Source organism: Pantherophis guttatus, chromosome 4 (genome assembly GCF_059756535.1).
Source record: "Pantherophis guttatus breed Tessera chromosome 4, ASM5975653v1, whole genome shotgun sequence".
Lineage (NCBI taxonomy): Eukaryota > Metazoa > Chordata > Lepidosauria > Squamata > Colubridae > Pantherophis > Pantherophis guttatus.
Window position 1 is genome coordinate 88,250,353 of NC_142066.1, and position 25,091 is coordinate 88,275,443.

The following is a 25,091-nucleotide window of genomic DNA, read 5'->3' on the forward strand; positions in this document are numbered from 1 at the left end:
CCACAATCTAGAAGATGTCAAATCATAGTTTCTGTCAAACATTTTAGCTCTTTTACTCATAAACATATAATTTTATTTCTATAGATGTATTCCACAATTCCAAAGATTTGACTACTTTCATTCAGGGTTATTATATCATTCTCATTTTTAGTTTCACAGTTATATGTGGTCTACTTTTCCTCAACTCATTTGTATTCTTTATAATTTACTCCTCTTATGTACCACAATCTTCCAAATTACCACAAGCAAATAGGCCCACATATATTAATCTCTCACATCCATCATGACACTGGTTAATTAAAGCTTTCACAAAATGTATTTTAGTAAGATGGAGAAGGTTTAGATTAAGTTACTCGGCTCAGTCATTTCCATGCGCCATGCAGCATACCCTGTTAATAGTAAGCACAATCTAGTTTTATCACAAGCACAATCACATTATTTTATGTAAGTTGGAATTCTAATCAAGAGACTATCTTCCAAGCTAGGACATTCCATGAACAAGGAGGTATCTGCAGTGCACTGATACTCACTAAGGATACTAATTACAAAAATGAGATGTATTTAAAGACTAAGAATATACTAAACACATTGCATGACTAAGTTTATTCACAAGGAGACTGTTTTTCTGGTGTAAATATTGATAATAATTATTTGTCATACATATTTTTCTCCAGAAAGCTTTAGTGCCTGAAATATTGTGCTGGTTTATAGCTTTAATTGTTAAAAGTACAAACTAAAAATTACAATTTAAAAAAATATGATTCACATTTCATTGTAGTCAAACTAGGTAGATTTAGGTAGCTATCATCCTTCATTCCAAATATTTGAAGATAGTAACAGCAATCTACTTTAGAGGGTTAATGGGTAACCCATGTTCAAAAAATATGAGATGAGATGTATATGAGATGTCTACTCAGCAGTAGTTGGGCTGTTTGCCTATTAAAGTAAGCCAGTAAAGTATACTGGCTTACAATTCAGTACTTGCTCTTGACCTAAAAGATATGCTATAGAGCCTCACAACTATCTTGCTTACTGTAGTAGAGTAGCAATTAAACAGTTAGGCCTCCATACAGCTCCGTAGCTGATACAGCATTACTATCCTGGATCATATATTGCAGTGCTCTATATTAAAGATCAAATTCCTTCCTAGACTTGGGGAAACATGTGGCTATACAAAGCTATAACTTTGTTTTTGGCTCTGGGTGATGTAGAAATGGAGATCCATGAATATGCCACAGTACAGCAGAAAAATCAGTTAGAAAGCAAGGTTTGTGGTTAGCTTCCTGATTTCAACTGTGTATTTAGTGAGATGTAAAAACATGGGCTTGTTTGTGGTTTTCCGGTTTACTTCTATGTTATGTTTCTGCTGTATCTATCTAATCCATGAGAACATTAGGGAATGGCAGTCAAAAAAGGTAGGGAAAAAACCCAAGATCTAAGTACTTCACTTTTATGCTTTGCTTATCTGCAAAAGTGATTCTGATTCGTTTCAGGCTTATCAAAAATGATTAACATAAATTAGAGGTTAAATGCAGTCTTTGCACAACTATACAGATTGCATATAGTAGCGATTTTTATGCTTCAACTCACTCTAAAGGATGGAAATCTATGGCTTATTAGGACATCCTAATTAGGAATGTGGAAGTTCCTGATTAAAAAATAAATTCTGCTAGAGTCTATGAAAAACTATAGCTAACTTGAATAAACAATATTGAATTGGGTAATACAAAGATTTTCTAAATCTTTGGTCTTGATTACTACCAAGTGTTCACTGAAAATGATTATATACATGATAGTCACAGCTTGAATTTAAAATGAATTGTGATTTTTAAAAAGGAAGGTTTCTCTATCTGCTGCTGCTGCTAGAAAATGGGTGAGGAGATTCTCAGAACAATGAGAGTAGGACCACAAGACAAGGAAAGTCTTGAACAAACTAGATATCGTTAATTATCCTCCTTCTGTTATTGGCAATGAAATATTTTCAGGAATGTTCTTCAAACTGCTGCAGCCCCACACTTCTTGTCCATTTTCCCTTGGATAAACTATGAGCTGAAGTTTGATCAACAGCCAAACCTTTCCAATGCCTCCATCCTGGGGAGCTCCTCCAACGACGTCCGTGGTCATCAGTTGAGAGAAGTGACCTGCTGTCACTGCATATCCTGAGCGGGTCATTTTTAGGGTGGACAAGCAGAGAGAAAAAATGACCAAAAATATCAGCCAAAAAAAAAAAAAAGGGAAATGGGGCCAAGACTTAGGTCATTTATTGGGATAAAGCATTTTCCCCTTCTCTCAGAGTGGAAGTTAAACTTAAGCAAAACACCTTCAAATTCTGTAAAAGCTTTACTTTTCTGGAACTGTAAACTCACCATTCCAGGATTGAAATAACAAACAAGTTTTACCTAACAATAAGGTGGTAAAGATGTAAGCAGGAGACACATAAGAACAATAATTTAAGTAAGAAAAGGTATCAGAACAGTTGATAGTTATTATTGAACAAATTAAAAGCAAGGCAATAAAAGGGAAGAAGAGTACTAGAACTGAAAAGCAAACAGTTTTTCAAGTGTAAAACAGATAATTTCTACCACATTATTGATTGAATTGAATACTGGAAATAGCAGATGTTAAAAAAATAAGCAACATATGGAATACATGGATAACTAAAGTTTTTCTCCAATTCCCAAAATACTATAATCCATGCTCCTCAAATGAAAATGGATTATGAGATATTAAAGTCAATTAAAAAGAAATTATTCACATAGATCCAGGTGGAACAGCATAACTCACCACAAAATATAATGAGTTAGAAACTTGGTTGACTTTACTGAGTGATTAAACAAATTCATGGAGGTCAATGCTGTGACCTGATTCACGAAACAAAAGCTACATGGGAAGCCATGTAGCTACAGCTTAAATTGTAACAAAGGTACAGGATTTTAATCACGTTGTACTTTCTGTGTAAGCAATGGTCCCGCTGATTTCTAATGCTGAATGTGTAAAGAAACTGTTTTTTGTGCAACTTTCCCCAAATCAAATAGAAATTTGTGCATCACCATATCAGTAAATTGCAACTACTTGTAATAGTGACATGTTAAAATGTTTACATATTTCTCAGTGAAAATATAGAAAATATAAAGTATGTGGAAAAAGAGAATGAACACAAGTCAATTTGGATTTAAACAAAATAAAACAAAATGTAACTGAAAGAGGCAAAAGATTTATCTGAAAGGTCAATAATATGATTTTATTTGCCTCTCTAAAATGATACATTATGAGACAGGAACACTCTTTAATGTTCAACTCCTTTTCCTTGTAAAACAATATACTTGAAAGGTCTCTTTCTCCCTTTATACTGTGAATTACAGGCCTTTTACCTGCATTACAAATATTAATTTTCATATTTTTTCGAAGAGAAAACCCCTATGTCTTTTTCTAACCAAAGAAACAAGCAAGCAATAGTCGACTGAAGAAGAGATCCACCACAGATGAGGACTTAACACATCAAGACTTACAGAAAGCAGAGATTTGCCATAATCAGCACAACTCAGAACTCGACAGAAGTGATTAGAGGAATTAACATTTCTCCTGTGATACTGACTGCATTTTTAAATAGATGTTTCTAAGCCTTACTAATAAATAATGCTTACATTCCCCTATTACCCTAGCATATTTTCATGGAACAATAAATCATTGAAAAAGGACTTCTTTAAGTCAGGATTATTTATTCATTTTCCAAACATGTAATAATGATTTTAACAAAGGCCATAGGTTAAGACCAAGATCACATATATATTCTGTAAATGACTTACTATCAATTTTAGCTTCCCTTTGGGATTTGCAGTCGTCTAAGAGTACTATATTTAGTCTTCACCACAGATGGGGACTGCAGCCAAGAAATTAAAAGGAGCCTGGTTTAGCTCAACAGACAGAAGCACTGTAATTTAACACCAGCTGTCTGCAATTAAAGTAAGATCGAATCTCGCCAGGCTCAAGGTTGACTCAGCCTTCCATCCTTTCTAAGGTAGGTAAATTGAGGACCCAGTTTGTGGGGGCAATAAGCTGACTTTGTATAAATATACAAAAGTATGAAGGCTATTGCTTAATGCACTGTAAGCCGCCCTGAGTCTCCGGAGAAGGGCGGCATATAAATCAAATCAAAAAAAAAAAAAAAAAGGACACTTGCTCCTGGGGAGAAAAGCTATGGCAAATCTAGACAGCATACTAAAAAGCAGAGACATCACCCTGCCAACAAAAGTGTCTATAGTCAAGGCTATGTTTTTCTCAGTTGCAATGTATGGCTGTGAAAGTTGGACCATAAGAAAGGCTGAGTGCCAAAGAATTGAGGCCTTTGAATTATGGTGGCTGGATGGAGTCACTGAAGCAGTAGGCATGATCTTAAATGGACTCCAGAGGATGGTAGAGGACAGGAAGGCCTGGAAGAACGTTGTCCATGGGGTTGCGATGGGTTGGACATGACTTCGCAACTAACAACAAGGGTACTAAGATTTTTCTAACAGAGACTGTTAAAGCAACTACAAATCCTTCAATCCAGAATAAGTTACTAGATTTTTTTTATTGTGCACATGCAACATTGTAGTCAGGGCTGGGAGTGGACAAATTCCTGAATCCAAACTTTCCAGAGATGCCATTCCTGGAGTTTTCACCTCTGAGAATTCCAGAATTCTTAGGTTTCACTGCCTGTACACTTATGCATGTGGGTATCTATTTACCATCAATATTCAAAACCAATAACAATTTGAAAATTGTTGTGCTTTGCTTACCTAGATATACGTAACGTTTGGCTATCACAGATTCATCTTTCAGCTTAAAATATGTATTATCAGTGAGATTCAATACTTTGATCGTTCCTGTCCAATAGTAAGACCCTGGAGCTCCCATGATAACCAACTCCTATCAAAAGAAGAGTTTTGTCATGTTAAATCTCTTTAGTCAATGGAAATAAATATTTGAGATTCCTTATGCATAACTAAATCCAGAAACAGAAAATATACTGAAGTCATGGGGAATGAAAGTTCTGAAAATGTAGAAAAGAGTGTAATAGAATAATCTGATTCTCTCCTACTCTACTCCACTCCAACAAATATCCTGATTCTACTGGCCTTTCAGAAGACATCTGGCTCTTCTTTCAGGACTTTGGACCAGAATGAGCAGAATCCCCATTAAATAGTGTGTACGTCTATCATATTCACTCTTTATCATCTACTTGGTTTTAATTATACAGTATGTGCTGCTTTTGTATCTGTTGATTTTGATGTTTTCTTCAAGGACTACAGGAAATCCACTTTACCATTGTACAGTATTGTAATAGAATTGGGAAATTCTGCCACTGATTCCCTCTGTTGCACTCGGCTACAGTCTCCATGTCAGGTACTAGATTTCGATCTACCCTTCCCGCTCCTATCACCCTTATATTGCAGCAAGACAGGAACCACCATAGCAGGCAGAAAGTTCTTTAGGATCAAGTAAGTCTGCTTGTGTGCTCAGGATGTGCAATGTCCTGGTATGAACTGCCCAAATCCTGATCTGGATGTAAACTAAGGAAGGAGGGAGTCACCAACCCCTAAGCCAATCATCAGTTTGAACCACAGGTGAAATAGATACTTATTCTTCTTCAGAATTAATGTACTGACTCAAAAAAAAACAAACTTCTATACATAAAACAGAATTAAACATTTAAAAAAAAACTAAAATGCAATTTCTTACCTTTAAATTTGACAGTGAACACTACTTTTGTATTAGACCAGTCAATTCTCATTCCACAACTGTTCTTAATTTATGTTTATATTAAATTACATGCCACCCATTTCACTATTGAACGACTCTGGGCATGTTTATCCTCTGCATATAATTAAAGGTATATATGAAATCTGTGCTCAGAGGTAGCAAGTATTGGAAAGAATACCGATTTATTTATGCAGAGTATATCATAAATACTAAGGCCTGGTAGTGAGAAAGAAGAATTCTATTTCTTTTTTAAGCCCCTTTTGTCTATTGTCACAAGCCCTCACAAGAGTTCACATTTCTAAATTCTCTAAACTGTCTCTATCTCCTCTGGCAGACCAGGGAAATAGCTGCAGGCCAATGGTTGTTTTAATATATATAAACCCAGAAGCAATTAAATGTGCAGTATTTTGGTGGGTGGCTATCATTCAGGGACAACCTTTCTTTGAGAAGAAAATTGAATAAGTAGGACTGAGTGCTCCTATATTAGATACTTGCCTGTTTAATCCAGAGACCCTTTATCTACATTTCCTGCTTATTGTTCACTGGCTAAAGATTGATGCTCTGCACTGAAAGTTCAAAGCCATCTTCTGAATGAGGAACAGGCAGGGGTGGGGAATTCAAAGCATGGGAAAAGAAGCAGGCTTGATAATGCTGACAAGCCAAGAAACAGCTGCTACTGACATTGCACTGATGATCAAACACTTCATCACGAAGGTTGCCACCCATTTCTGATTAACCTAGTCCTAGAAAGATCCTATCAGACTGTTTTGAACACCATGACGTAAATTTTGTTTACAAGATCCAAAGTACTGGTATTTTTTGGAGTATAAGACACACCGGAGTATAAGACGCAGCTTAGTTTTGGGGGAGGAAAATGGGGGGGGGGGAAAAGATCTGCCTACCAGGTATTCATCTGGCTAGTGTTCTTAGTCTGGTCAGCTTCAGCACATTAGTTTGCTGGTTTTGAGCACGTGCACGCACTTTTTATCCCCAGCTTGGGGATAAAAAACAATTTCTAAAGCACAGCTGGAGAGAGGAGCAATGAGAAAAGCAGGTGAAGCTCAGAAGATCGCTTCACTCACTAGTGCCTCGTTAGGGCTGAAAAAAGCTTCTACAGAGGGAGCAGGCAAAGTGAAGAAAATCACTTCACTCACTAGCGCCTCATTAGGGCTATAAAAAAGCTTTGAAAAAGCTACATTCAGAGTATAAAATGCACCCAAATTTTCAGCCTCTGGGGGGGGGAGAGTGTGTCTTATACTCCAAAAAATACGGTAATTAAACCCATCAGGCAAAATGCAAAGTTGCCTTGAAAATTAGATATAGCTATGTCAGAGTTAGACATTACTCAAGCCATATGGCTGTCATACAAAAAATGGCCAGTATCTCAACTGCAGTTCAGAAAAGTTACCAGGACAAAGGACTTGTCCATCAATCCAATGTATATTTTCTGATTGAGAAGAGCTCTTCGGATTTCTCACACTGAGGGGTTTGTTTTTTGTTCTTTAAAAAGGTTGAATTTAGGTTGTTCTACATGTAGACTTCATCCAGACTTCAGCTGGTGCAGAATGCGGCCGCACGGGTTGTGATGGGAATATCCTGACACTCCCATGTTACACCTCTCCTATGCGACTTGCATTGGTTGCCGGTTGCCCTCCGAGTGAGATTCAAGGTGCTGGTGATTACCTATAAGGCCCTACATGGCTTAGGCCCGGGATATTTGGGGGACCATCTGCAGCCAGCAACAGCTTCCCATCGCCCGGTGCGTTCCCACAGAGAGGGCCTCCTCAGGGTGCCATCGGCCAGACAGTGTCGGCTGGCGACCCCCAGGGGGAGGGCTTTCTCTGTGGGCACACCTACCCTTTGGAATCAACTTCCCCTGGAGCTCCGGGTGGCCCCCAACCTCCGCTCTTTCTGCTGCGACCTGAAAACGTGGCTGTTTCATTTGGCCTGCTTGGACTGATGGGGTTTTAATTCTAATTTAATTTTAACTTGTTAGTCTTAATTGTACTTTTAACTGTTAAATTATGAAGTTTGGATTTATTTTTTTAACTTTTTATTAGATGTTTCTTGACTGTTGTGAGCCGCCCTGAGTCAGCTGGAGATAGGGCGGCATATAAATCTCATTAACAAATAAATAAATAATAAATAAATAATAAAATGGGTACAGTCTCACAGAACTATAGTTCTAACGAAACAGAACATAGAAATGGGGAGGGGAAATCCCCACTCCCCACAATGGTCCAAGTTATCTAAGGAGAGCAATTTACCTCCTAGAACCGTGATGGCGAACCTATGGCACGCGTGCCAGAGGTGGCACGTAGAGCCCTCTCTGTGGGCACACGCATTGTCGCCAGCTGCTCTTCCAGGTTCCGTTGCGCACATGCGCACCGGCCAGCTGGTCTGACGTGCATGCACACCGGCCAGCTGCTCTCTTCCAGGTTCTGACACTCCAGCATATGCACACTCCAGTTTCGGCACTCAGTGCCGAAAAGGTTAACTATCACTGTCCTAGAAGCTTCTTAATCCTGTTGCCATGCTCAACTCCTTACATTCAAAAGAGAAAAAAGACAAAAAACATATCCCTTTCAATAATTATATCATACTTCTAGTGAATTCACCTATAGTCCTCCAGCTGATCAATGTTAGGAGTGATGGAGGCCTGGCCGAAGGAAGCTCGTCAGCATTATTTAAATGTAAAATGCCCCAGGTACAATCCTCATACATTTAGGAGGTATCCTTTTCACAACCCTGAAATGCCACTATCACTCAGAATAAATAGTTCTGAACTATAGGCACCAAATCCAAATAGATGGTAAAACGTGTGAATTAATGGAGGAAATGGAGGAATAAAAGCATATATTGTATAAGTGCGCAACTAAGAGAAAGATAAAGATAGATCTAAATGAAGGTGTCCTGACCCTACAAAGAGGGGGTAAATGAATATATATTTTACAAATGATGTATCAATGGTATTCAAATCTAGATAAATTGTACAAGATATATAAGAGAATCTCAACAAATATTGGAAATGTAATCAATCTGAAGATGCTTTTATCATATTGGGTGGATCTGTAGGAAAGCTAAAACGTTTTGTAATCAGATATTTATGATGGTTGAGAATATTATGAAAATGGATTTTTTTAGGAATGACAGAAAAGCAGCTGGAAAGAAAAACATGGGACTTTATATATGACATTGGCAGTTATGGGCATATAGGCCCATAACTGGAAAGAAAAATACAACCCACCTTGGAAGAATGGAGTTTGAACGTAATGCAGCTAGCTATCATGACATTTTTTTCATGAATGACTTATTTTAATTTTTTGTGACTTGGAGATCACTATACGATTTCTTACAAGACTTTTATCAACTTTTGACTTTGTAATTTGAGGATTAGATTGAATTTGACTATAGAAATATTGTTTTGTTAAATATAAATTTATTTACATTTGACAATTTATTATGCATGAGATTACAATTAAGAGAAGAATAATTTAGGAATAGTGGATTTTTGGAATGTTGATTTTAAAGATTAGTATTTTTTAAATATATAGAAACGTTGTTGTATTGATATTATTTGTGGAATAAAAGAATTATTTTTGTTATAAAGTTTGTTATAAAGAGTTATTTTTGTTATAAATTTAATTTTTGTCACTTTAATTTTGTTTTATTTCCTTTTCCTTTAATATAAAATGTGTATTTTGATATTTGATTCTGAAATTTAATAAAGATATTATAAAAATATGAATATAGGATTAAAATACATGTCAGAACATGATATTTGGAATCATACAAGTTGTTATATAGTTTTTTATTAAGTGGGAATCCATAGGCTTGCAATAGTTTTATGTTTTTTACTTGCTGGAAAATGGTATTAATGCAAAAAAACAGATAAGTTTTGCTTTAAAAAATTGTGCAACTTTAATGAAATCTGGGGAAATAATCTATTATATGATAGGAATGGATGCAGGGGTGAAATGTTCCCGGTTCGGACCGGATCACGCGATCCGGTAGCGATGGTGGCAGGTGGTTCAGAGAACCAGTAGCAAAAATCCCTGCCCAACCCCCATGCCCAGCTGAGTCGCGCAATCATCAGAAGCTTTTTTTTTAATTTTTAAAAGTATTTTTTCTACAATCTCTTCAGCCAAAAAAATGATTTAAAAAAAAAAGCCCCTGATTATCATGCGGCTCAGCTGGGATCGTCAGAGCCTTTTAAAAGCATTTTTTCTACAACCTCTTCGGCCGAAGAGTTTGTAGAAAAAAATGCTTTTAAAAGCCTCTGATGATCCCGGCTGAGTTGCCTGATCGGCAGAGGCTTTTAAAAGCATTTTTTTTAAACCTCTTCGGCCGAAGAGGTTATAGAAAAAATGATTTTAAAAGTTTAAAAAAAAAAATTGGCCATGCCCACCCAGTCACATTACCCCCCCAAGCCACACCCACAGAACCAGTAGTAACAAATTTTACATTTCACCACTGAATGGATGGGTAGGAATGAGATAAGAAAGTACAGAAAAAGGAAACTCAAAAATGAATGGAGATTGCTGAATATTTGTCTAGAAAAAGATCTGTTTCAGTTACATGGTTTAAACATAAGTCTTTTCATACATGTACACGAAAAAGAAATTAACATAAATCTAAAAGCATGATTGAAATGAGATTTTATAATGCAAGGTTGTGAAAATTAGTGAAGATCCAATGATTATTTTAGGTACTGAATGGGAACAAGCTATTTTTGACATGTCAAGGTGGATATTGGGAGAAAAATGGGCATTGCAAAAATGAAAAGAAATTTAAAAAAGCAAAAGCAGAATGACAGCAGGAAGAACAAGCCTTAAGAAAAGGGGATAGCTTAATCTAGGAAAGAGAATGAAGAAAGCAGATGTAGAAGCTACTTTAAAGAGTATGGAGTTCTTCTTTCTTCTCTGTACATTGTATTGTTTATTCTGAAAGGGAATGGTATGTATGCATGTAATAATGAGTGTATAGAACTAATCAAGTAAATCAAAGGCAAACAAACTTTTTATTCCATACTGAAGCCTTCTCACAATGCTGCACCACTCACCTCTGTGAAGAAACCTGCTATTCCAGCCTGACATGAGCCATGCTCTTCACCGTATTTTTTCTTATATTCTATGGTAGAAAAAAGAAATAAGGAGATGAGAAGAAATAAATGCAGTCCTGTCAGTCTCCACCAGAAATGTGTAATTCCCAACTCAATGGTCTCTTCCCCTTCTCTTTATTCTATAAGTAAGTGCTGTCACAAACTGAGACAGTGAGCAAATTCTGGGACATTAGCAAACTTCAAGCTTCTTTGGTTATTGTCAAACCAAATAACTCCATTCACAAAGGAAAACATGTTTTGGATTTTTTATGATATGAGGAAGTAAAAAAGCTCTAAAAATGCAGAAGTACAACTGGTGGGGAGCTTGATGATTTGTTTACTGAAAATTACAAGGCTAATTGGAGGCTGGCAAGAATAATCCTCAATTAGTTCTTAATGAGAATTAAAGCTAAAATATCCACAACTTTATTGTCTAAAGTTAAAACTCTGCTCTTCCTGCTTCCCTTAGTTCCTAGTCTCTCTCTCTAATATAACATTTTAGACTGAATGCTTTTAGGCATAAAATTCATTTGTGGACTTATCTTTGATCCTACAATGTCATGAATATTGACTGTGTTGGAAATGACCAAAATTATTGCTATCATTATTACATCTTATAATATGAATACTACTATTAATATTAAACAACAATCCAGGGAACAAAGAAAAATACAAGGAAGTCCTGAGATTTATCAGGCCTGGGGAGAACTCGAGCTCTGGAAGAGTTGGTTGACGTTTCTTTCACCAAGGAACATCACTCAGGGTAAGTATAATATGTTAATGTACGAGGATCTAGCCCAAGAAATACTCTGAGTCATTGGTATGATCAATCATATTTATTAATCCAACTCTGTTCTCTCACAGGTGGAGCATCGAACTGTCCAGTGCCTCGTGTGCCTGTTTTAAGTACCAGGGAGGCGTGGTCAAAGGTAAGGAGGAGTGGTTATGGGGGATGAGGGTGTAAGTGTTAACCCTTGCAATGCCAAACAGTAGGTGACACATGAGTGAGGCATTTATATGTGACAAAACCCCCTCTAAATGCCTAACTAGTAGTGTCGGTAAACAGTTGTGTTACAAATATACGCCTAATTTGGATCTTAAATAAGTGTGTTGTTTATTCTATAGAGGTTTCGTGAGTATGTCGGCTATCTGTTCTTCTGTTTCGCAATGAATGGCTTTGATAAATCTAATGTTAGAGAGTTGCCTTACATGTTTATGTTTAATGTCTATATGTCTCAACCTTTGATCTACTGCATCTGCCTTGGATATCTCAATAGCTGCTTTATTGTCCTCATGAATGATGATGAGGTATGATGGTTCAGTCCAAATGATGGTTAATAAATCATCGAACCAGGTCAGATTGTTTGTGGCCTTGGACATACATACGAATTCAGCTTCAGTGGTAGATGTGGCAACCAAGTTCTGTTTGCCAGTGTACCAATGGACAGGGCTGTTATTGAGAAAAAAGATGTATCCAGATGTGCTTTTCCTGCTCTTTATGTCTCCTGCCCAGTCAGCATCCGCATAGCAGGAGAGTACGGGTTCCTTGGAGATTTTTGGCTCGAATACTAGGTATGCATTTGAGCTATATTTTAGATATCTGAGGAGTCTCTTTACTGCCTCCCAATGATAGGTAGTGGGTTTGCCAACATATCTGGATAGGAGATTGACGGGTAAAGCATGTCTGGTCTAGTCCGGTTTGCGATATATAGTAAGGATCCTATAGTTGATCTGTATAGCTTGTTGTCTGTAAATGTCTCACCCTCGTTATGCATGTTTTTGAGGAATTCGGGTTGCATGGGCGTATTGCAAGGTTTGGCTTCACTCATGTTGCATTTTCCTATCAGCTCCAAGATTTTTTCTTCTTGCGAAAGTTGGAAACCTTTTTGGGTTTGTATGATATGAACCCCTAAGTATTTTTTTATCTTGCCTAGTGTCTTTAGAGAAAAGTGTTTATTCAATTCTTTGGCAAATGTGTCACCTTTATGTTTCTGTTTGCCTATGTATAGTATGTCGTCCACGTAAATGAGGACATACTCAACAGAGTCCTTCTCTCCCCTTGTGAAAAAACAAATGTCCACTGATGTGGCTGTGAAGCCCATTGTTCTGAGGATGTTGGCCAAGCATTCATACCGCTTTCCTGATTGTTTGAGTCCATACAGACTCTTGTTCAGAAGCCATGTGTTACCTTCTTGTGCTTTTATTCCTGGTGGTGCCTTAACATAGATCATTTTGTCTAGCTTGGCATGTAGATATGCGGTCAGTACATCAAATTGGTACATGTCTAGCCCTAAAATGGAGGCTACTACTAATGCAGTTTTGACACTTTCAGCTCTGACAGTGGGGGAGTATGTGTCTGTGTAGTCTTCCGGATATTTTTGGGCAAACCCCTGTGCCACTAGCCTTGCCTTGTATAATGTTTTATTGTCATCTAGAGTTTTGATCTTATATATCCACTTAGTTCCAATTGTGTTTTTACCATCTGGAACTTTGGAGAGTGTGTATACATCTAGTTCCTTGAGGCTAATCATTTCTTTCTCCATTGCTTGTTCCCACTTTGTCCTCTCTTCTAGGGGTAACTTTAGCACTTCCTCATATAAATTTGGTGTTGGACTGTCTGTGTGTATGGACATGATGAAGTCTTTGAATTTGTTGGGTCTTTTGTTTCTGTTTGTTCTTATTGGTCTATCTGGGGTCATGATTGATTCGTGTAAGTACCTGGCTTCCTTTTCGGTGAGTGCATCTACCTTTAGTGTTGGATGATTCTCCTTCCACCCACTAGTACTGATATTTTGGTGCCTAGGTTTGACTCTCTGTAGTTTCCTATCCTCTTTGATATCTATGCCCTGTTGGTTATTTGTTAAACGGGGTGTGTGAAATACTTCATTTAAATGAATTTTAGACCAATTAGCGTGCTCGTGGAAATCAGCCGATCTAGATGAACCTATTCTGATTATCTATGAATCTGTACCCTTTGGTTCCCGATTCATACCCCATGAACCTAAGTCTTCTGGACACTTTATCCCCCTTTCTCCTTAATTGTTTGGGAATGTCTGCTGTGACCCCAAAGATGTGTAGGTGGGCTATATTTGGTTTCCTTCCATACATTAGTTCGTAGGGAGTTGTGTTTGTTACACTAGACCACAGCCTATTGAGGGTATAATTGGAATAGAGAAGGGCTTCTGACCAAAATGATTTCCCTAACCCTGCATCTTCCAAGGTGCATCTCATCATTGTTTGTAATGTGCTGTTTTTTTGTTCCGCTACTCCATTCTGGAATGTGGAGAACGGTGATGATGTATAGTGTAATATCCCATGTTCCTTTAACCACCTAGAGAAGTCCCTTGATAGGAATTCAGAACCTCTGTCAGTCATTATTTGTTTTATTTTTGTGTTATGTTGGACCTCTACTCTTTTGTAGAATTCCCTGAATTTTTTATATTCCTCATTTTTATGTTTGAGAGTGTATACGAAGCCACAGCAGCTGTAGTCATCTACTATAGTTAGGAAGAATCTCTTTTTGTATTTGATAGATGGTTTTAGGGGTCCCACTAGATCCATATGAATTAATTGAAAAATAGAGTCAGTTGTGCGTACTGACTTCTTTGGTTGGGTTTTGTTTTCAATTTGGAACATTTACAGATTGAACACTCTAAATAATTCTCACAATTTTATACTTTTAAACCATCAGTACATTTTGTCATTTTTTGTACAACAGGAAAACTAATATGGCCCAGTTTTCTGTGTAATAGGTGTGCACAGTTGTCATGTAGGGGTCTACCTAATGAGAGTTTGCTTTCGTTGATCGGCTCGTGGTTATGTTCGTTGCCCTGTGTCTTTTGGTGGTTGTCTCCCTCTACTTCATCATTGTCTTCTCTATCATCTTCGGGATATGTTTGTTCCTGTTCTACTTCTGAGTTGGTGTTTATGCTTAAGTTGTTAATGTTTCCCGCCTTGAAGTATGGTAGGCCATCACTAATCATAACTTCTCCTATGCCCTTTCCATTCTTGGTTATGTGTGCATGTCCTTCCTTGAAAATAACTTCAATGTCTGTGTTTTGAGTTAGCCGCATAGCGGCTAGTATGTTGTATGGGATCTCTGGTATGAATAGGACCCCCTCTATTTCTCCAATTTCTGGTATGGTTATGTTTCCCTTCCCCGCCACTCTTACGTTGTTTTGGTTAGCTACTTTGATCATAAAGTTTTCTTTGGTGAATCAGGAGAGTAAGTTGGCATTGTGTGTGGTGTGATTGGTTGCACATGAGTCTATTAACCAAACACACTCCTTTTTGACATGTTTGCTGTTGTGTCCCTATCCCCCAAGTCCGTAGAGTGAGCCTGAGTGACTCTCTTGGGAGCTATCCCTGTGATCTCTTCTGCTGTTGGGGTTGGGAGAGTCCCTGCGTCTAAATCCACGTTCTGGGGAGTGTCTCTGTCTGTATCCTGGCTGGTCCCTTCGCTGACCGTGTTCCCTGCCTTGTGTGTTCCTAGGACAATCCCTCTTGTAATGATACCTGGAGCCATATAGGTAGCATTCAGGTGTGTTGCTACTCTTGTCTATTGAGCCTATCCTCCTGTCTGTTTTGTGATCTCTGCGGGACATTGATCGATCTTTCCTTAAGTTGTCCTCAGCTATTGGTCTATTTGTGAGGTTTCAATGGACAGGTGTTCTATGCTGAGACTGTCTAATTGTGATATGAAATTGTCCCAACTTTGGTCCAAAGAGTTGATAATTATGCTTTTCATGCTCTCCTCAGTTATAATTTCCCCCCTCTGCAATAATTCGGCCCTAGTGGCATTGAGAGTAAGTACATGTTCACTCATAGATGTCCCTGCTCTGAGTCTGGCTGAGTGGAATTCTCTAGAAATTCTAGTTGTGGTTGCCCTACTTTTGCTGTAAAACAGACTAAACAATTTTTGTATTAATTCTGGCACAGTCAAGTGGTGGCTAATGCTGGGATATATGCAGGGTGATATGCTGACTATCAAAAGATAAAAAGCTCTATGGTGTAAACAGTCTATTTCGAAAGACCAAGGTTTTTCTGGGGGGTCAGTAATTAGAAACAATATATTCTCCTTTAAGAAAATGACTTGGAGCTGTTGGTTCCATTCTAAGAGATTAGTCCCATCCAATTTTAGTTTTGGAAAGTCTATTGGTAAAGTCCCAGTGTTATGTGAGAGATTACTTACAGGCAGGCGGTGTCCATGGTTTAGTATGTAAGGGAACTCGCAATATGGCATTGGTATGCTGGCCGTCATTCTGAACTGACTTGTCTCTCTTCTTGTTTCTCTCTTCTTTCCTAGGTGGCCGGTTCTGCACATGCTCGAAGCTCATTTTCGCTCTGCAGTCGTCGTGGAAGGATCTTGCTGCTGCAGCTCTCGGGTACAGGCCCCACTCGCCTGGATGAAGGCTCGACTCCAGCTTGGGAATCCCTCGGAGGTCGGGAAAGGCCTGGATCATCACCTGGGTCATCCAGATGTCCCTCTGGTTCCTCGCTTGGCTCTGGAAGTTCGCGGCTGCAGGTTGAAGGTGTGGGAGGCCTGGTCTGGCATCCGGTCCGCCGATTGGGCCCAGGTCGAAGCCCTCAATTGCCACTGGCTCTGGATGGTTGGTCGCTGTCTGCTGGCTCGGTGAGTGTCTTGTTTGTTTTTTGAGGTGTAGGAAGGGCCCATGTGTGTTATGTTGGGACCGAGGTCCTTGTAGTGGTGCTTATGTCCCTCGGGTAGACTCCGGCATTGATTCCTTGCATGGCGGTTGTTGTTTCGGATATCTCCAGGGTGTCTGGGCTTAGGTTTGGTATTTTTAGTTTTGGGCTGAAGGCTGCAGTTAGAATCTGTATGGCCCTATCAATGTCTTGTTTGTTGGGTGGTCCCCTGGGTTCGTTGTCGTGCTCCTCCCCATAGTTGTCGTTGTCTTCTGTCCCCTCTACTTGCGAGTAGGCCCCATTTTGCGCCCTTGAATTTAAAAATTGGGTCTCTGTTGGTGATTGGTCGGCCATCTCTAGTGACGTCATTATCCAAGATGGCCACCACGAAAAAGGCGCGAAATCCGTTTCGGCCTGCTCGGTGGGAATGGGGTAAATCAGCAAGTCTCTTACAGGGTCGGTGCTTGCTTGTTTCAGTTCCAGTTCATTTTTTCGGGTCGCTGCTCCGCAGTCTTTAATTAGGCTTCGGAGTTTCGCAATGAGGTCCTGGTTGGTCAGGGTCATTTCTATCATTTTTAATAGATTTCTCCTGAGGTCATCTTCCTTGCTCAAAGTGATCTCTGTGCAGGTTTCTTCCATCTCGATTTTGTCTGGGGTGTTTGGTTCGGGATCATGCTCGCCTTTAGTCGGAATCTCTTTTAGGGTGTTGCTTACAGGCGATAGTTGAGCTGCCATCTTCTTCGCGAAGGCTCTGGTGAATGTTCTTCCTTTGATTTCTTGCAACTTGATGTGTTCAGACATACCTGGGAGTATCTGGGCTAATAACCATCCTCTGCTACCATATTGTTAATGTACGAGGATCTAGCCCAAGAAATACTCTGAGTCATTGGTATGATCAATCATATTTATTAATCCAACTCTGTTCTCTCACAGGTGGAGCATCGAACTATCAAGTGCCTCGTGTGTGCCTGTTTAAGTACCAGGGAGGCGCGGTCAAAGGTAAGGAAGAGTGGTTATGGGAATGAGGGTGTAAGTGTTAACCCTTGCAATGCCAAACAGTAGGTGACACATGAGTGAGGCATTTATATGTGACATAATACCCCCATTACATATAGCTAAACTCAGATGCAACAGGCTTATGACTGGATTTACCGATTGTCCAAAGCAATTCATGTTTGCTTACTTTGGCCTAGTGAGATCTATGCAATTATACTGGCTGGTCAATCATGGTTAAAGAGTTTATTGTAGTTTTGGAGCTTACTGAGCAAATAACAGCCAAGAAACCTTGCCTGACGATTTTTTTTAACTAGGGCTACTTGCCATTTGTACCTTATAGCATTATTTAGCCATCACTAACACTAACTTAGTTCTCACATCTATTGTTTCAGTACAAGTTACTTTTTGTAAGCTACTTTTTACCAGTAATTGAGAACACAATAAACCAAGATAACCTAGGAATTGTATTTCTTCAACGGCAGAAAGCTGTAAATAATCTTTTCAGTTATTTATTTATTTATTATTTATTTATTAATAATTAAATTTATATACCGCCTTACTCCCGAAGGAGTCAGGGCGGTGAACAGCCAGAAAGTAAAGTATACATAATACAAACGTTAAAAACCATTTAAGATACATTATATTCTTTGGCCAGATTTAAAACACCCCAATTATAAAACCAATTTAAAAACAATTAAATTAAATTTCTTCTACTCTCAACAGTATTATAATCACTTTTTTTTTGAAGAAAATGAAAATATGTCAAACAATATGAAACCAATTTTAATGTGTATTTTAGAGGAACCCTTACAATCTCATGCTTTATTACTCACAGTGTCAGCGTTGCAACGCTGGCATAGACAGAGAGAGAAGAGGACAGTGAAAGATAAACTTTGAAACTTTTGCCTGCAAAATCCCTTTGAAGCCTGGTTGTCGTGGAGATAAGTGGGGGGGGCACATTCCTGAGAAATGACAGGGAAAAGAAGTCTGATGAATGACTTGGAAGACAGTCAATGAGAAGCAGAGACTTGAGGGTCGGAAAGGGAGGGATTGGGAGGCAAAAGGTCAGTCTTGTCCGCGCTGAGTCATGATCCGGTGGCTGAGCTCAATTAAAGAAAGATTTCCTTAAAGATTGGCAGTTTGGAGATTCCTTTAATCTTGAGACACACAGTCTCAACCAGAGGTTTAAATTAGTCTGAGCAGTTTCTGGAGTTCATTTTTAAATCCCCCAAATAATGCACTTTGGAAGGAGGGGGAGAGGAAATTCCACTTCCTTAAAATATGCTTCGAAGGATATGTATAAATTCAGAGAAATGTGCTTTGGTTTCTGAAAACAACCACCATGTAGCCTAGTAATTCTCTGAAACTAACCACCAAACCATTGCTAAATTTCAGGTCATTGTCTTCTGGGACAGCTGCCTGAGACTCCTCTCCGCTGTCGTGGGAGGACAGTGGAGTCCGGTTTGACCCCCAGCCGAAATGGTGGACTCTCTCCCCTGGACTTTTTCTTTAAACCATCATTAAGAATCCTTGGCCCCTTTCCATCTTCCCCAGACTTTTGGAACCTTAAGATGTATTTATCCGCTGATCTCTTCGCACTGCGAGACTCCCCCCTCTCGCGGGCCTGGCCCTCCATGTTATCGAGGACCTATCTTGATGACGGGTCTTGGAACCCCGAGAGATGGCATGCAGCGAAGAGGGGGTTGAGGGGTTTTCTACGTAAATTTTTTATGAAATTTTTAAGGGGTGGGAATAATGATTTTTTAAAGAAGAACCGGGAGGAAGACCAAGGAGTTTGGGGGGACGAACCCACTAGGGTCAGAGCCGAGCCCGGCACAGGGGGACAGTTTGGAAGGTGCAGGTCGAGGGATTGGGGAGGGGCTGGAGGACCATCCAGAGGAGGAATTTTCCATCAGCACGGTGAATGGGAGGGGCAGATATGGCGGGAGCAGGGGATCATATCATGTGTCGGGGGCTCGCACTTGCTGTCTGAGAGCAATTGCTTGCCCCGGTCCCCAGGGCTCCACTCGGACACTAGGTGGCTTAGATACTCAGGATCTGGTCCTTCGGCTGATGCTGTGCAATGCCAGGTCCATGGTAAATAAGGTCGCCCTCATTCACGATCTTATACAAGAGGGAGGAGCGGACCTGACGGGTATTACGGAGACCTGGTTGGGCCCGGAGGGCGGCGTCCCTCTGGTCGAAATGTGCCCACCAGGCTTCAGAGCATTCCATCAGCCGAGGGGCCAGGGGAGGGGCAGGGGGTGGCGGTTATTATTAACAAGGATCTGGGTCCGAGGGAGATCACTGTGCCTCAGATAGCCGGATGTGAGTCCCTCCTTGTGAGGTGGGGTCATGGGGTTCAGATGGGCTTGTTGCTTACATACCTGGCTCCCTGCCACGTGGCAACAGCCCTACCTAAGCTACTCGACGTGATAGCCACGATGGCAGTAGATACACCCAGGCTTTTAGTCATGGGTGATTTCAACTTGCCATCCGTTGATGAAACATCTGAGGTGGCTTGGGAGTTCATGGCTTCCATGACGGCCATGGACCTGACCCAGTTAGTTCATGGTCCTACTCACAGGGGAGGTCACACTCTGGACCTGATTTTTGTCTCTGGCCAGTAGTTGAGTGGTCTTGTTATTGGTGATATAGATATGGAACCCTTGTCATGGACAGACCACTCACTCCTTCACCTGGATCTTCGAACCGCTGCCCCCCGCCTCAGGGAGGTGGATCCAATTAGATGGATCCGCCCCAGGCGCCTGATGGATCCTGAGAGGTTCCAGATGGAGCTTGGGTCATTTCCTGAGGATCTAGCACATGACTCGGCCGAGGACCTGGTAGCCGCCTGGGATCGGGCGGCTGATGGGGCCTTGGACCGAGTCGTGCCTTTGCGGCCTCTGACCCGGTGCCAATCCCGAGTGGCTCCTTGGTTCACTGAGGAGCTGAGGGAAATGAAGCGCCGGAAAAGATGCCTGGAGAGTGGTTGGAGGGCCAGTCTCGCTGAATCTGATCGAACACTGGTAAGGTCGCATATTAAGGCCTACCTAGTGGCGATAAAGACGGCAAATTTTAATTACTTTTCCGCCTCTATTGCATCATCAGGGAATCATCCGGCCGCCCTGTTTAGGGTGACCTGCTCCCTGCTCCATCCGGGAGTGCAGGAGGATCCCTTGGAATGCAGGGCAGAGGATTTTGGACAATATCTGTATGATAAAATCGCTCAGATCCGGGGGGATTTGGACTCTGACTGGGTAGATCAGGGCAGGGTGATGAGGAATAGTCTTGAGAATGTTATCTGGGAGGAGTTTGATGCTGTGACTCCCGATGATGTGGACAGGATTTTGGGGAGACTTAGTGCGGCCACATATTTACTGGACCCGTGTCCCTCCTGGTTGGTACTGGCTTCCCGGGAGGTTACACGAGGCTGGTTCCAGGGTGTTATCAACGCTTCACTGAGTGAGGGCCACTTCCCCGCTGCCTTAAAAGAGGCGGTGGTGAGGCCTCTCCTAAAGAAGCTGTCCCTGGATCCGGCAATATTGGCCAACTACCGTCCTGTCTCCAACCTTCGCTTCATGGCGAAGGTTGTTGAGAGTGTGGTCGCGCGACAGTTCCCACAATTCCTGGAGGAAACATCTTATCTAGATCCATTCCAGTCGGGTTTCAGGTCTGGGCACAGCACGGAAACGGCATTGGTCGCGTTGGTTGATGATCTCTGGAGGGCTCGGGACAGGGGTTGCTCCTCTGTTCTGGTCCTGTTAGATCTCTCAGCGGCTTTTGATACCATTGACCATGGTATCATGCTGCACCGGCTGGAAGAGTTGGGGGTGGGAGGCACCGTGTTGTGGTGGTTCTCCTCCTTTCTCTCCGACCGGTCACAGTTTGTGTTGGCAGGGGGGCAGAGGTCGACCTCGAGGCCTCTCATCTGTGGAGTGCCGCAGGGATCGGTCCTCTCGCCCCTTCTGTTCAACATTTATGTGAAGCTGCTGGGCGAGATCATCCATGGCTTCGAGGTGAGATACCACCAGTACGCTGATGACACCCAGCTGTACATCTCCAACCCAGGCCACCCCAACGATGCTCTTGAAGTGATGTCCCAGTGCCTGGAGGCTGTGCGGATCTGGATGGGGAGGAACAGGCTCAAGCTCAACCCTTCCAAGACTGAGTGGGTGTGGCTCCCGGCATCCCGATATAGTCAGTTGACTCCATCACTGACTATTGGGGGCGAGTCTTTGGCCCCCACAGAAAGGGCTCGCAATCTGGGAGTCCTCCTGGATATGCAGCTGTCCTTGGAATAACATCTGACAGCTGTAACCAGGGGAACCTTTTGTCAGGTTCGCCTGATTCACCAGTTGCGGCCCTTTCTTGATCGGGATTCCCTGTGCACAGTCACTCATGCCCTCGTCACCTCTCGCCTTGACTACTGCAACGCTCTCTACATGGGGCTCCCCTTGAAGAGCACCCGGAGGCTCCAACTGGTCCCGAATGCAGCAGCGCGGGTAGTGATGGGAGCAGCTCCCATGTAACATCGCTCCTGCGTGAGCTGCACTGGCTCCCAGTGGTCTTCCGAGTGCGCTTCAAGGTGTTGGTTATCAAAGTGCTCCATGGCATCGGGCCTAGCTATCTTCGAGACCGCCTGCTGCTACCGTCGACCTCCCATCGTCCCGTGCGCTCCCACAAAGAGGGCCTCCTCAGGGTGCCATCAGCCAAACAATGTAGGCTGGTGACCCCCAGGGGGAGGGCCTTCTCTGTGGGGGCACCTAGCCTCTGGAATCAGTTGCCCCAGAGATAAGGAGAATCCAAGATCTTAGTGCCTTCCGCCGTGCCCTTAAAACCCACTTTTTCCAGCAAGCCGGGCTGGCTTAAGAAGAAATTTTAAATGTTTTAATTGGTTTGTATTTTTAATTTTGGGCCAAATTTATATATATTTTAATTGTTTTTTAATATTTGTATTTCATGTTTTTTAATTCTGGTTGTACACCGCCCTGAGTCCTCAGGGAGAAGGGCGGTATATAAATAAATTAAAAAAAAAGTTCCAAAAATTTTTTTTTGTCCAATTTGATAGGGGCTGTTTGGAACAGGTACAGCAACTTTGGTAACACGCTCATTTTTATTGCTGCGATCCTGCCTAAAAATAATATCTAAAGTTTCCCCCACTTTTCTAGGTCCTGTTTAATATTTCTGATTAAGGGCACATAATTGTCTTCCTTAAGGGCCGAGCACTTTGACGATATCCACACTCCCAGATATTTTACTTTCTTAACTATTTGGAGCCCCATTGCATCTTCAAGTGTTTTCTTTCGTTCCTCAGTCATATTTTTGGTTAGCAGTTTAGTTTTGGTTTTATTTAATTTAAGGCCGGCTACCTCTCCATATTTGCTCAATTCTTCCAATATTTTTACACCTGTTTCTAATGGCTCCTCCATAATAAGGGCTACATCGTCAACAAATGCCTGGGTCTTATACGTCTCCTTTCTAATTGTCAATTCTTTAATTTCATTATTATTTCTAATCCTTTTTAATAAGACTTCTAGGGCTAATATATACAAAAGTGGTGACAAGGGACACCCTTGTCTCACCCACTTTCTAATTTGGAAGGTTTTTGTCAATTCTCCATTGAGTAAGATGTTGGCTCTTTGTTTTTCATATATTGTGGTTATTGTGTTTTCAAAATTTGGACTGAAATTCATCTTTTTTATCTGTTGTATCATGAAGTCCCAATTCAGGTTGTTGAAAGTCTTCTGGGCATCTAAGAAGACCAATGCAATTTCTTTATTCGGGTGTGCCTCATAATATTCAAGTATATCTATTACTTCTGGTTGGCGACCCGTGGCGGCATGGCGCTGTGAGAGCGATTGCTGCTCCACAACGCCACTTTTACACCGTGTTTTGGGGACCCTTTGAGGCGTGGAAGCTTGGAGAGCTTCTCGGAAAATAGCGGGATTTCGGCAGGCAGAGCGGTGAGAAGCAAGCACTCTCTGCTGGACTGATTGCCGCTGTCAAACCAACGCGGCGTGTCTGCCTCTTAATGGCGGACCCAAAGCTGCGATAGCCAACAAAGACGGGAAGCAAGGCATTCGGTGAAGTCGGTGATAGAAAAGCGCTTGTACCTACTCTCCCTTGAACACGTTGCGACTGAAATTGGCAGAATTAGATCGGCTAGGTTGGACAAAAAGGATCCATAGAAAGAAGCAAGCTGTGATTGAAAGTGAAGGCATAAATCGTATCGGCGTATGGTCGCAGGCAAGCCGACGAGAAATAAGCGGAAAAGAAAGCGGCGAAGCAGAGCAGCGGCATTATTAGAGAACGGGAGGTAATATAAACATAATTATCAGGGAATCGAGGTGTTTTTTGGAGGTCGCCCTGAAGATTGGGTTGATAAAGAAGTGGGCGACCGGAAGCGCGGCCACTACTTGGGACAAAAACAAGATTTTTGAGTGTACAGAGAGGGAGGGAGGAGCACCAAGCACCAAGGAAAGATAATCTCTGAAACATTCTGACACTATTAAAATTCGATCTTTAAAGACTACCACGAACTGACTCCAGGGAAAGAAGTTCCTGAACCATATAGGATGTAAAGTATTTTTGTGAAATTTGATTCTATTTGAACACTGCTGCACACTTGCCCCTTGTGATTTGCGAAGACATTGAGTTCAATTAATTAATTTATGAAGGATATCTAATCAATTTGTTATATATACCTACACATTTATATAATTATAATTACATATATTAGAGTAATTTATCTGTAAAGATGTATATAGGATTGGCTATATATAGCGATATAACTCTTTTTTTTAAATTTATTCTTCTTTGCTAAATAGATCATTTATTACCATTAATAATTAACTGTGATATTAAATAATATTAGAGTGTTAATTAATTAACTACTTATTCATTTATGTATACTCATTGTATAAAATTATACATTAGAATAATTTTATAAATTTATATAGATTGAATGACAAATAGGGATATTTTCCCTTCTAGCTGATTAATTATTTGTATTTATTGATTGTGGGATATTCATAATAGTCAGATTCTATGAACTGTGGTAATTAATTTGACAATAGATTAAACCTGAATAATAGATAACAGAACAGAATACACATAAAATAATTAACGACAATAGGATACTTGGATAAAAAATGACGCAATCTTTGAAAATAGATCCAAGCCTTCCTGAAGAAAAGAGATAGAATAAATTGAATTAGTAGTATACCAAATTAAATATCAGATTTTGGAGTGGTAAATATTTAATACCCCCAGTAACACAGAAGAAGATAATACTAAATAAAAGAAGGATAATTAGTGGATGATAATTTAGAGAAATATCGAAAAGATCGTGAGAGACCAGAAAAAGTTGTTGGAGAAGACAAGCCTCTCATCCATTGTGCTCAAAACGGGGAAGAAGACAGCCTCTAATACCACAATAACGATGACATCACCTGCAATGCAGAAGTTGACTGAAGGACTGTCGAAAATAGAAAAATCAGTTATGATTCCTACTATGCAAGCGATGCAAGCGACACTTACAGCGATATAGGATACTATGATCATGATCAGGGTGGATTTGATTTAAATCGAGTTGATTTAATAC

At 40.7% G+C, this 25,091-nt stretch overlaps 1 protein-coding gene across 5 annotated transcripts in view; it reads right to left on the bottom strand.

Annotated features, from left to right (window-relative positions):
• The window catches only part of ITGA9 (integrin subunit alpha 9), a 588,487-nt gene that overhangs the window by 452,084 nt on the left and 111,312 nt on the right, over positions 1 to 25,091 (bottom strand). For all 5 annotated transcript variants that reach the window (XM_034425607.3, XM_034423994.3, XM_034424808.3 and 2 more), the window contains exons 5-7: positions 10,805 to 10,872; positions 4,779 to 4,908; positions 2,074 to 2,159 (exon numbers count right to left, since the gene is read on the bottom strand). In XM_034425607.3, coding sequence (XP_034281498.1) covers positions 2,074 to 2,159; positions 4,779 to 4,908; positions 10,805 to 10,872 — 284 coding nt within the window. The remainder of the gene's footprint in view (positions 1 to 2,073; positions 2,160 to 4,778; positions 4,909 to 10,804; positions 10,873 to 25,091) is intronic.